The 14,574-nt window shown below is 38.9% G+C and overlaps 1 protein-coding gene across 4 annotated transcripts in view; it reads right to left on the bottom strand.

Annotated features, from left to right (window-relative positions):
* Window positions 1-14,574, bottom strand: part of LOC122816558 (katanin interacting protein) — a 3,576,055-nt gene that overhangs the window by 1,169,768 nt on the left and 2,391,713 nt on the right. For all 4 annotated transcript variants that reach the window (XM_044089422.1, XM_044089419.1, XM_044089421.1 and 1 more), the window contains exon 15: window positions 8,234-9,173. In XM_044089422.1, the coding sequence (XP_043945357.1) occupies window positions 8,234-9,173 (940 nt within the window). The remainder of the gene's footprint in view (window positions 1-8,233; window positions 9,174-14,574) is intronic.

Genomic DNA, 14,574 nt, shown 5'->3' with positions numbered 1-14,574 from the left:
AGTAAACTGTTTGCTTGCATTATGGGGTTTGTTTTGGGGATCTGTTGGGTGAAGGCTTATGTGTGGTGTTTGGTGTTGTTTTGGTGTGTGCTTTAGAGATCACTGTGGACAGATGTTGCCGTCTGTAGGATTAGGAGGTCTTTGAGGTTTGGGAGATTGCTCTTTAGTGCCTCAGCATAAGATGGTCAATATGTATGGAGGATGTAGTGTGTGTGTGTTCTTGGCAACCTTTTTTGTAAGTGAGATTTCTGCCTCCAAAGAAGATGTATATGTACATCTCTTGCATACTGAACTGGTTTCCTTAAGGATTAAAAGGTTGTCTGTTTACAGGAGACGATTGCTACTTGGTCTCAGGATGCCCATATCTAGCACACTGGCTAAGGATAAATTTGGATATTGCATATCCATGTTGTTCATTCCTGTACTAAGTGGGCTATTAGGGTTTATGGACTAGGTTTTACAGAGGTCTCCTAGGGTGGTCACTAAGGTTAGGGACTAGAGTGCTGAACAGTGCAATGACACAGTATTAGAAAGTGGTATGATATGGTATTAGGACTATCTGATACACAAGCCTGCTACTCTGAGCTTAACTCCTTGCAATGGTTCACTAAATTACAGGTTACAGTCCTAGCACTAATTTTGTATATAACCTTAAATGTCCATACACTTGCATCTGTACAGAGCACTGTCAACCTCCTCTTAGTAGTGAGCAGCTCACACACAAGCAACCCTAATTTACAGAAGCCTTAAATTTAAGAAGTAGAGTACTCATCCACAACTAAACACACAAAAAATAACCATATACGGCACTCAGAGATGGCAGGTGGGTGTGGCTACTATGGCACTGAGGAATTTTAACATCTGTTCATATGGATAAGTGCAACTTACACAATTGTACTATGTTCATCATTCCCACTGGGTTGGGGTTAGCATAATGTTTAGGGTATTTATCTCACAAGCACAAGGTACAGGGTTTGATTTGCTCCTTCCGGGAAATTGGTTAGGCTTAAAATGGCCTGCAAGGACAGCTAGCCTAGTAATTACCTTTGAACTCATGATATGTTGCAATTGCCCTTATGATATATGGGATTATTACCAAAGCCTATTCGATCTGGGAGGAGGAGGAAGAATATGGATCCAGAAGCCCCTGGAGAATAGTCCTAGCAAAGCCAGTCCTGTATCTAGGCAAAATAATCCAGTATGTAATTCCTTGTACAGGTATAATCACAGGACCCTGTAGCTGTCTGTAGAAAGCTTCTAGACTCCACCCTTTCCAATATACCATCAAAGAAGACACAGCTATCAGAGTTTGTGCTTTAACACTGCCTGGTAGTAGTATATCATGGTTTGTATACAAAAAGGCATTAGCCAAGGACAACCAAAAAAAAACTGTTTGACATGGATTGTCCTTTCCTAATCCCGACATAAGAACTAAATAGCCATTTTGGCTTTTCTGAAGGACTTGGTTTTGTCAGGATAGTACCTCAGCTGCCTATACATGTCGAGAGTATGGGCAATCCTTTCTCCGCAATACTGAGGGTTAGGATAGAATACTGGGAGCTTGATGTCCTGATTGAAAGAACTCTGAAACAACCTTGGGCACGAATGAAAGCTTTGTTCTTACTGATACCCTATTCCAAAAGCAGATTAGACTGGGTTAATCCCCCAGGAGAGCTTGCAACTCAGATACTCATCTTGCAGATGCAAGAGCAAACAGAACATTTTTCCATGTAATGAGCCTTAAATCTGGTGGAGGTGTGATTAACTTTTCCAGAAGAAAGTTACGATCTCAGGAAGAAGCAACCTGTTTTCAAAGTGATCTCAGCTGAAGCACTCCTATCGGAAACTGTTTTACTAAGATAACATTGAAAAAAAGAGAAGGATCTATGGCAGAAATTCTAAAGCGGCCACAAGATGCAACTTGACAAAATAATATGAAGGTCAAAGGCTAGCAACTCACAAACACTTGAGCACCAATGGTACAACCTAAGAGAGAGCCCTTGTTATTGGGTAGGTACCAACTAGAAAATTCTTTCTACATGTCAAGAGAAGATTTTCTAGTAGCGGGACTTTTTGCCTCCTTTAGTACTTGCTGCACATCCTCTAAAAATAGGTGCCTAAAAGGTATAAGAATCGTGGTAGATAATTTAAGATGTTTTAAAATGGGGTGCATCTAACTCTTCCTATCTTGTGTGAGAAGATCCAGATAGTGAGGAAGCTTGCGGTAATTGCCCTTGGCCAACTCCATAAAAAAGGAGAACCTATATTGCCTCAGCCAAAAGGGGGTCACCACAAACATTTTTTGGAGAGTCCTTATGAATCTTCAGAAATACCATGGATATCAATGGAAAGGGTGGAAATACATAAAGAAACACTGCCATGCAAGAGGATAAGAAAAGCATGTATACAGTTGTCTGATTTGAACGGAGGCAAACAGGTTTGAGGTTTTCCCCAGAACTGGATCAATATCTGGAAGTTCCCCTCACTCAAACTACATGTGTTGTGTAAGGGTTTGTCCTGGTCCTGCTCAGTTTGTCTGCCATTATGTTTTCCTCTGATGGAATGAAATATGCTTACAGGGTTAAGGAAAGCTGAAAAGCTAACATCCAAGTGATCAAAGCTAGCCTGTACAGAGGATACAACTTTGTATTCCCTAGCTTGCTGATGTATGACATCACTGTGGTGCTGTCTGTAATCACCATGAATGGTCCAGTTACCACAGATGTTGAAGAAAAGATTAAAAGGCATGGGTATAGCCCACATCTTTTTCATAATAAAGTGCTTTGACCTGTATGAAGAATCTGACAGGTCTTGCATCTTTATCCTCATAGTAACTGCTGCCCAATGTAATTCTGTGGCATCTGTAGGTACAGATTAGATTGAGAGGTTGAGAAGAAAAGGGAGGATATCTAATTGTTTGTATTTGGTGTGTCCATCAGTGCAGTTCCATTAACACAAAGCTCAAGACAGGTATCTGAAGGATGCAAGCGCTGGGGCCATGTGTTTTTTTAGAATCTTTCATGTACAACATAGCGAGAGGAATCATGAGAAACAGAGATGCCCTATACCCACAGAATCTCATGAAACTCTCAGGCTGAAATTCAAGACCTAAGTGAGAAGCTCAGGAAGGCTTCCAGATAAAACTTAACCTTCTCCTGCATCAAAAGCTTTTGCTGTGGAGTGTCTTTAAGATATCCTAAAAGACAATCTAGTGTAAACAGGTCAAGGAGAATTTCTGAATGTTTACACAAAATCCAAGATTGGACAAAATAGTTGAAACCCATGCTAAGGTCTCTTTACATATGTCAGAAGACTCTACAAAGATAGGCAAGTCATCCAAATAAGGAAGAAAAAAATGAGTGCCATGCCTTTTAAACTTGGTTGACTTTTTCGAAACAGTCACCAAGGCCATTGATGAGGGAAAGGCAGTCCATACAGCCTACCTCGATCTGGCGAAGGCCTTCGACACAATACCCCACTCGGGTATCATTGAAAAACTCATCAGCCTAAATGTTAACCCATACATCACAAGATGGGTTGCAAACTGGCTGAGTGACAGAACCCACAGGGTCAGAGTTGCCGGTGCCATGTCTGACTCTAAGCCTGTCTCAAGTGGTGTCCCACAGGGCTCAGTCCTGGGCCCACTCTTGTTTGGCATCTACTTTTCAAGTACAAGCAAACACGGGAGGGTTATGGCTGACAAAGTTTGCAGATGCCGGCAAACTGGGGGCCGTGGGCGAAAACACATCTGACACAGATATCCTTCAGAAGGGTCTCACAGATACGGATAACTGGTGCCAGAGCCACGGCCTAAAGTTAAATGCCAAAAAATGCATAGTCATACCCTTCGGGAAAAACAAGGTTACCTAGCTACCATATAGGTGGAAATCCACTGAGCACAGAAGAGGTTATTAGGGACCTGGGGACCCAGGTTGACAGCAGTCTGTCATTCGACACCCATGTTGCAAAAATAGTTAGGAAGACCTTCTACATTGCCCACCTTATCATGAAGGGATTCACATCTAGATCAAGAGAGGTCATAGTCTCCCTATATTCATCACTCATCCGACCAATGATTGAGTACAATGCCCCATTCGGAATGTATCTGACCCGACACTTGCAGCAGCTGGAGAGGCCACAAAAGTTCCTCACCAAGAGGATTATGGGTCTCAAAAATCTGACCTATGCTGCCAGACTGAAAGAACTCCAACTCTATTCAGTCGCACCGCTTGCTCAGGGGTGACCTGTGCCTGACATACAAGGCATTATCAAACCCTGACTTGATGTACATGCTTCACCTCAAAAATCTAGATCCATCAGAGCCACAAGAGCGGAGACCTAAACCTTGACACGGCCATTAATAGAGCGTGCTGGAGGGATAGATTCATTACCCAAAGACTCCTATGCTGTGGAACAAAATCCCGGTATATGTGAGGCAAAGCACCTCGCTGGCTTTGTTTAAGAGAAATCTTGACCAATGGATGGGAGATCGCAAGTATACCCCAGGGATTACCTCAGTGTCACTGCTCGACAGAGGCACAGCAAAATAATGGGCATAGTTCCCCAAACCTAAGGGGTGGCGTAAGCCACAAAACTATGGGCTAGGCTTGTAAATGCCCTCGGGCAGATAGCCTAGTATGAACCTATGAACCTATGAACCTATGAACATGTTATAAGCTGTGGCTAGAGCTAGAAACTTTGCAAAGAATGCTTGAAGTAGTAAATAACCCAAAGGGTACTGCAGAGACAGTGAAGAAAGAAAGAACAATTTAAAACTAGGCTCCAAGAAGGCTCTTTCTCCGTTACCAGAGGAATTCTGGAACAAAAGCCTTTGTCCCTTGAACAGCACAGGTTGTATGACTCACAAGATGAGCAAAACTGAAGAACCTGAGGAAACAAAATGCTGTTTGGTCTAGAGGTAAGGGAGGAATTCTCCTGAAAAGAGGTTTTTGTATCCAGTGACGACTGTATCCCTCCTGAACCACCTTTCACACAGATGAGTCTGTTACAATCTGCTGCTCAAGGGGAATGAATGGAGTCCGTTGTTGGGGGAGGTTTTCAAAGATTACAGAAGGAGTGGAAGAGGAAGGAAGGAGGCATGCTAGCACAGCCATCCTGAAGTTGAATATTGTCCCCTTACTGGAATGGTTCCTATTTGCTATTTTTCATCTCTATTTGTTTCCTTAAGTATGAAAGAGGATCTGGGAGATTTGAAAGGGGGCGGGGGCTGAAAAATCTTAGAAACTCCCTAAACTAATTTTTCTCCTTCATCAAATTGTTGGTGGACCCGAGTAGCAGATGGTTTAAATAAAACCTTTTTCTTTAAAGCTGGATTAAACAATTCAGACTTCTTTTTGACGCAAATGTTTTGAATATGCATACAGGCATACATCATTAAACGATACCAAAAGCAGAGGCTCAAAACATAGTACCTGAACAACCATACATACTTTTAAGGTATGTTTAGATAGTAGATACATGACAAAAGCAATAAGAGATGGGCATGAACTTCAAGATAATGGACTGATATTTAAGAATTATATATGCCCATGTGGAAGAATAAGAAATTTGAGTATCAAATCTGTCCCAAAACATTCCCCTCTATATGCAGAGGGGAAGGAAAGAAAAAGAGAAAATTAAGTGTTTGGTAGTTTAAGTAAATCCAATCAGATTCTATGGGGACTAAAGACTGAGAATCAGGATTGTTATAGGCAGCATAATATGCCTCCTCCAAAGCTGGCACTAGCAGAGTTAAAAGTGCAGAATGAGGCAAAACCACTAACAACATATTGTAAAATCTCCTCAATACACTGGGAACAATTGTTAGTTTCCCTAAAAATACCTCATTCATCCTGGCAACAATTAGAGAAAGAAATCACTTCCCAAGGAGGTTTAGAAGACCAGACTTCCTCGGCATCACAGTATTGGGCTTGAGAATTTGTAGGAGATGAAGCCCTGTCCTAGTCTATGTTAGATTCATCAGACCTATCTTTCTCAGGGGAATTTTAAGTGACCTGCTTAACCAGTTCTGAATGCTATGCATCAAATTGACTGTTTTAACAACTGCTTAGCTAAGGTGAGAAAATCATCTTCACTTATAGATGCCAGGTCTTCAGGTGAGCAATTATGAAAACCACAGACCAAAAAACTGCAAACAAAAACAACAAGCCAGTGAATCCACCAATGTTTTATTAAAATAATAAAATAAGCTCAGTTGTAATGTCTCGGCTCTCCACACAAGCCTTTAAGGAGTCTTCAGGTGAGCAATGTTTAATCTTTTGTTTTTTCTTAATGGACGTGTTCTGTGACTGACTACGAGAGGGATATGCATCCCTACAACAGGCCTCTTCCCCCAGACACATTCAGAAGCTTCTCCTGGGGAAACTTTCTGTCCCAGAAAAGATGGCTTTCCCAAGCCCAGTCCAGACAATGGAATAACTGAAGAGGACATGGGTGGCCCTAATTTGTGATGCCAGCAAGGACTACACCAGCGGATGCTAGAGAGGTAAGTGAGTGGTCTAAGGAATAACCAATGGCCACTGCAGGTTTCACAACCACTGACTGAAGCAAAGACTGAGCCCACACAATTGACAAGGGCTCTCACATAACTTGTTTTTTTCTTTCTAGGAACTGTGGAAGTTGGACCAGCGAAGAGTGTTAAATAAAGATGCACTGACCAAGCAGGATGTGTCAGATGTGGCTAGAACAGTTGGAACAGGTCAGTCAGAAAAACTTGTCAAAAGTCAACAGAAGCAGAACATTTACACTTACCCTAATCTGAAAGTCCCCAAAACATAGTAATGCACTAGCAGTACACTAAAATCCTGTCAGAAAACCCTTAGAAGTAAAATTAGCCTGACAGAAATAAATGACAGGTAAGCTGTCACAGTATGAACACAAGCACTACATGCCCACTAAATAAACAAACAATACACTAAATTCCTGTCAGAATCCCCTTAGAAGTAAGATTTAGTCTAACAGAATAAATGGCAGATAGGTTGTCACAGAGTGAACACAAGCACTACAAGTTCTGTCGTTTTCCCTGCTCAAATGAAACATTGCCCCATACTTAAATGTTTATAAAAAATTAAAAAGTTTGCATAGGCAGTACATTTTTACATCAAATAAGCCCACACCCCAGCCAAAGCTAAAAACATCAGTCGCAGACAGTAAACAGAAGGCAGTTAAGAAATACTGGGTTTCTTAAAGAGACCATGATATATATACTTTTAAAAGTAGAAATGTTTTGTGTACACACACATATATATATATATATATATATATATATATATATATATAAATACATCCATCTGTGTGTGTGTATATATGTTTTATATATATATATATATATATATATATATATATATATATATATACACATACACACACACACACACACACACACACATCTAAGTATAAAAATATTAAACACATTACAAATACATATTTTTTGTGTGGAAGAGTTTTCCTAAAGGGGACTCATCTACAAGAAAGAAGCTTAAAGGCTGGTTGTTGCACTTATGAAGTTCCTGAGGTGCTACTTCAGAAAGGTAGTAACAAAATACTGAACATTTTCCACAATGACTGCTGACTTTGCCTCCTCAGGGCTGACCAATTTGCAGGCAAAGTGAAAGTATGGGAAGAAGCCGCTGCTTTTGGAACATGGACAGTTGTGTCTTAAACAAGCCACAATCCATATAGCCTAAAGGCTACTGCAGCAGTGGGAATGATTGACATCTTACACCTTTTGCAAAAACTTTATATGTTTGCATACACAGTCATGAATTCTCTCCATTATCCAACCTCACTTCTTAAACTGTATCACATGGCGTTTCTTCTGGAGTACACTGCCATACATGTAAATTCAGCTACGACTAGCAGCAGTCACCTAATCTGGATTGTATATGCAAATGGTCTCGTGATCAGCATACCTACCTGGTAATCAAAGGAAGTACTACCTTCTCAAATGCTACACATTATAAGGAATGCCTCCCTCTTCTTCTCAATAGTATTGTCCGTGTGATATAGAGAAGATAACATTTGGCACTGCCCAATTAGAGTAAAAGGTATACATTATAACAATTTACATTTCAATGTGATAATACAAAAACAAATGGTTTTATCATGTTTTGTTTTATGCCTCATTTGATAGCAAGCGTTAACAATTTTAATCATTCGGCTATAGGTCTGGATGAGGAAAGGTAAGGATGTAAACACATCTAGCTACATTTACCTATTTCAGGAAGGCTTTCAGCCTCATTTGCAATGAGTTGGTTCTCACTTTTCATGCTCTTTAGCATATTTCTGCCACTGATACGATGTTCAGGTTTCCAACCACCTTCTTCATGCAGTGATGGTGAGTAGCAGTCTCTTTCTGACAGACTGCCCAAAAAATCCAAACTCTCCACTGGGTCTTTATTGGATACAGAAAGCAAAACTGAGTTATTACTTAAAGCCTTGCGATGCCTGCCTGATGTACTTCGGCGACCTTTGATATTTTCTTCCCTCTGTCCAGGACATTCACTGTCAGTGCCACAGATGACAGAGGAGCCTTGCATGTGAAGATCGACAGGTAGTTCTTTGTTCAGCCAGGGAGGTTTGAGTTTACAGCTGTTTGGACTTTTACTTCCATTGTTAGCTGAAGAATTCAACCAGGATGGCCGTTTTGAAACAATGGGTTCCATTATTTTCCTCCCAGTTAGTCTTTCTAGTTGTTCCTTCATAGTGAGTTTATCATCATCATGATCATTCCCATCGGTTTCGTAAACACTAATGTCTTTACTTGGGAAAGCCATTAAAACTGGAGCAGACAATTTTTTCAAGTCATCTTCTAGGGTGGTCTTTTGACTTCTACTAGATGAGCTACCTTTGTACATAAGTCCATCTACAGAGTTTTTTACTCGGGGAGACTGTAGAGGAGGTAGGGATTCCCTGGGTGAAACAATTTGAAAGCCAAGATCCATGTTGTCTGTCAAGCTTTTGCAGTTGCTAGCACTTCCTTCAGAACTATTGTTAGAGTAGCATCCAACAGGCACTATCTTGCTATTTGACTGCAAATCAACTGTAGTGCTGTAATCAAATATCTGGTTTCCACAGCCTTTGTCCAGTTCTCCTTCAAATACAAGTGTGCCATCAAGGTAAATTCTGACATCTTTAGCACCCACATCAAGGTCCTAAAAAATCACAAAACAGCAAAGAAATCAGGGTACACAGACTACAGACAAAATCTAAATATCTGCAACAAACAATCTTCCTATTGCACACATAAGCACCAGAACTTGATTTAAAACTCTATACGCTCCCCTCTTACCACCATGCTCTGAAAGCCTGCTCCAGACTGTTATAATACTTTCTGAAACATGGATAAGTGTAGTTCCTCAAAGAGAAATGCCATCATGTGAAAGAAATTCTGGCGAGAAAGTGAAGGATAGGAATGGGAATAAACCCAAATATAATGATTTATTGGTACAGTGACCCCCCCCTCCCAAGAGGATTTAGTGGCACTTCACTGAATGCATTTTGGATGAATATTAGTTCAATGAACACACTTGTGAAAATGTGTTTTGTGTAAAATATTTCTTGGGGATGGTGATTTTATTCAAAATGACATATTAGGGAAATGTATAAAATAGAGAAGAAAATGCAACTTGAAATAATGCAAAAAAAGGGCAAAACTGAAATGTAACTAATGGAAAGAGAGAATGAAAAGATGAATACAACTAATACACAGCATATCTGCTGAAATATCAGTAAACATCTCACAAATAAAACAATTAAAAGAATATTACTCATATAACATAATGAAAACTGTTATGCTTGCATGATAATAAAAAAGCAAACATGTTGCATATCTGGCTGAAAAATCAGGAAATCTCTACAATAAAAAAATCAAAGGAATATGGGTTACATAGCAGAAGAACCACTGTTCTGTTTGCATGGTATGAAAAAATATGTTTAACTAAATAACTGTGTGTGTCTATATATATATATATATATATATATATATATATATATATATATACATACACACACACACATTATATATATATATATATATATATATATATATATATATATATATATATATATATACATACATATATACATATATATATATATATATATACATATATATATATATATATATATATATATATACATACACGTATATACATATATATATATATATATATATATAGGGTCCCTATTAATTACTCAAACTTTTTAAAGTTCGAATGTCATATGTTTGACACCATAGGATAGAACTTTAAAAAGTTCGAAGGTGAAAAGTAACAGCTCTGTACGGCGCAGAATGGGAAAATTTGCCTTTTCTGCTCTGAAGTGAGATCTCAGAGTTGGTATATTTAAGTAGTGGGGATGTGGGGGGTGCAGGGGGGCTTGCCCCCCCTCAGAGTGTTGTGGTAATTTTTTTTTTTAAATTTTATTATATTTTCGATGTTTCAAACTTCGCTCATATGTTGTCGAACATAAGAGGTTCAAAGTTTTGAAACTTTGAATATATAATATAGACCCTATATATATATATATATATATATATATATATATACATATATATATATATATATATATACATATATATATATATATATATATATAGAGAGAGAGAGAGACACACACACACACACACACACACACACACTTCAAAATATTGAAGTACCATAACATCGAACGTAAAAACATCATTGATCCCAAAGGACAAAAGTAAAAAGGAACAGCTCATGTTTTTGCAGCTGGACATGACACCCTATGCCTTCACACTCCTTGCTAATTGTAGCTATCAACTCAAAGATCACACAACAGCAGGGTAAGGGCAAATTCCCACTCTCTACTGTTTTGCAACCTCCCACAAAGTAATGCAAGCATAAATGATCACGACTATTTAATCACTTCTGCCAGCATGACAGATGTTTGATATTAATAACATTTGACCAAATGCAATGCTCCCATATATGTGTGTGTGTGTGTACATTTATATATATATATATATATATATATATATATATATATATATATATATATATATATATATATATATATATATATATATATATATGTATATATATATATATATATATATGGGCCCCTTTCAGAAACTTGAAAGAATTTCATATTGTCAATACAACATGGTCAAATTTCCGAAAACTCGAAGCTTTTGAATGGGGATTGCAGTACAGCGCTGAGATCAGGGAATTTACCCTTTCTCCCCACTGTAGTCTGATCTTGCAGTTGGTATATATAATATGCAGGAAGTGTGGGGGGAACAGGGGGCTTGCCTCCCTGCAAAAATGTAGAAAAGAGGTAGATTTCTGTTGTTTTTTTGATGTTCGAATTTTCAGAAACTCGAGCATATGGTCTCGACAATATGAATTTAGAGTTTCTGAAAATCTGATGATCTGACATAGATCCATATGTATATATACCTACCTCTGTCTTAATATATATATATATATATATATATATATATATATATATATATATATATATATATATATATATATATATATATATATATAGGGAGAGAGAGAGATACACACACAAACTTCTACCTCCAATGGGGTGGATTACAAGAGTGTAAGCTGTTTAAACAAAAAAAAAAAGAACCCTTAATATGCTATGCTATCACTAGTATAATTTTGTCAAGAAAATCTGCTGTGGTCAAAGTACAGTTGCCATAATGACCATGAAAACAATGACAATGATACTAGGCAAACCTCTGTCAAGTGATCTTTCAAGAAATTATGCAAAATCAAAGGAAATCTGTAATATTAAAAAATAATAATAATAAATAAATTAAAGATATGAAACAGTTTTCTCCAACCCACAATGGGGTCCTGGATTTTTAGTGGACAAGTCCTTTAAATGGGAGCATCTAAAAGAAAGGAGCCACACAAAGTCACCTAGTTCTAGAAAAACCTTAATCCTAGGAAATCTGTATCATAAACTGGTAACAAGGGTCTGGGACCATTCTTTTCATGAATTTTACCACTGACATCTCCTGTGAGAGTCGAACTTCCAGAGGAACAAACATCTGTTACAGGAATCACTGTTTTGCACAATCTAACACTTTTATCAGCTTCAGGGTCGTAGTTAACTGTAGTGTAAAGGAAACTTATTCACTACACTTTAGTGAATTGGGGTTTGGTACAATGGCTTTGAAAAATGAGGTCCTTTTTTGGAATCAGGTTAGCAGACCATGAGACCACAGTGCAAGTTGACTGCAGCCAGCAGTGCAACAAGACAATATACCTGTGGAGGCATGGAGGTGTTTAGGTGAAATGACAGTGGAGTTTTTAACTAGTTTGTTTAATGAAATCTTGAAAAGTGAGAGGATGCCTGAGGAATGGAGAAAAAGTGTTTTGGCACCGATTTTTAAGAATAAGGGTGATGTAGTAGCTACAGAGGGATTAACTTGATCAGTCACAGCATGAAGTTATGGGAAAGAGTAGTGGAAGCTAGGTTAAGAAGGGAGGTGATGATTAGTGATCAGCAGTATGGTTTCATGCCAGGAAACAGCACTACAGATGCGATGTTTGCTTTGAGAGTGTTGATGGAGAAGTACAGAGAATGTCAGAAGGAGTTGCATTGTGTCTTTGTGGATTTAGAGAAAGCATATGACATGGTACCTAGAGAGGAGTTGTGGTATTGTATGAGGAAGTCGGGAGTGTCAGAGAAGTATGTAAGAGTGGTACAGGATATGTACAAGGGTAGTGTGACAGCGGTGAGGTCTGCGGTGGGAGTGACGGACGTGTTTAAGATGGAGGTGGGATTACATCAAGGTTCAGCTCTGAGCCCTTTCTTATTTGTAATGGTGATGGACAGGTTGACAGACGAGATCAGACAGGAGTCCTGGTGGACTATGATGTTTGCAGATGACATTGTGATCTGTAGTGAGAGTAGGGAACAGGTGAAGGAGACCCTGGAGAGGTGGAGATATGCTCTAGAGAGAAGAGGAATGAAGGTCAGCAGGACTAAGACAGAATATATGTGTGTGAATGAGAGGGAGGCTAGAGGAATGGTGAGGATGCAGGGAGTAGAGGTGGCGAAGGTGGATGAGTTTAAATACTTGGGATCGACAGTTCAGAGTAATGGTGAGTGTGAAAGAGAGGTGAAGAAGAGAGTACAGGCAGGATGGAGTGGGTGGAGAAGAGTGTCAGGAGTGATTTGTGACAGACGAGTACCAGTAAGAGTGAAAGGGAAGGTCTACAAGAGGGTAGTGAGACCAGCTATGTTATATGGGTTGGAGACAGTGGCATTGACAAAAAGGCAGGAGTCAGAGCTTGACGTGGCAGAGTTGAAGATGTTAAGATTTGCACTGGGTGTGACAAGGATGGACAGGATTAGGAATAAGTATATTAGAGGGTCAGCCCAGGTTGGAAGGTTTGGAGACAAAGCCAGAGAAGCAAGATTATGTTGGTTTGGAGATGTGCTGAGGAGGGATGCAGAGTATATTGGGAAAAAGATGCTAAGGATGAAGCTGCCAGGTAACAGGAAAAGAGGAAGGCCTAAGATAAGGTTTATGGATGTGGTGAGAGAGGACATGCAGATGGTTGGTGTGACAGAGCAAGATGCAGAGGACAGGAAGAAATGGAAACAGTTGATCTGCTGTGGCAACCCCTGACGGGAGCAGCTGAAAGAAGAAGTATGGTGATGGCATTGATCCTGAGATTGGTAAACTGAATACTGAATGGTTAACATATATGCATGTATATAAACATACATATATATCTATGTGTGTGTGTGTGTGTGTGTACATTTATATATATATATATATATATATATATATATATATATATATATATATATATATATATAGGTCTACTTCATATGATCAACAGTTCATATGATCGACAACATTTTCAGAGAGACCAAAACACCTCATTTGGTCGAAACTCATAACATCGACACATGGCATTCAAAGCATTATGCCCTTTCCCCACTGTAGCGTGACCCTGGAGTTAGAATAAATATATAGGGGGGTGTGCCCCCCACATACATAGTACATTTCACAGATACATGTGGATAGTTATAACAAAGATGACAATATTTATCTAAATAATGTGGGGGGGGTTGTGCCCCCACCCCAATTGTGGGGGGGGGGCTGTGCCCCCCATACCCCCTATCTATTTATTCTAACTCCAGGGTCGCGCTACAGTGGGGAAAGGGCATAATGCTTTGAATGCCATGTATCAATGTTATGAGTTTCGGCCAAATGAGTTGTCGGTGTTTTGAGCTTTAGGTGTTTTGGTCTCTCTGAAAATGTCGATCATATGAACTGTCGATCATATGAAGTAGATCCATATATATATATATATATATATATATATATATATATATATATATATATATTTTTTTTTTTTTAAAAAAACATTACAAATAATTATTTTTTGTGTACAACTATGTACTGGTGGTTGAATCATCAAAACGTGCAGGTGCCATGTATGGCAATTGCTATGGTCACCAATATGTTACAAAGATTGATGAGATCACTACATGAATGGGAAACTCAGCAAATGATCACATACATTTACAGAATGCCATAACTGTTAAAGTATA

Source organism: Protopterus annectens, chromosome 12.part0 (assembly GCF_019279795.1).
Source record: "Protopterus annectens isolate FY-2018-M chromosome 12.part0, PAN1.0, whole genome shotgun sequence".
Classification (NCBI taxonomy): domain Eukaryota; kingdom Metazoa; phylum Chordata; order Ceratodontiformes; family Protopteridae; genus Protopterus; species Protopterus annectens.
This window is presented reverse-complemented; position numbering and strand designations above follow the sequence as displayed.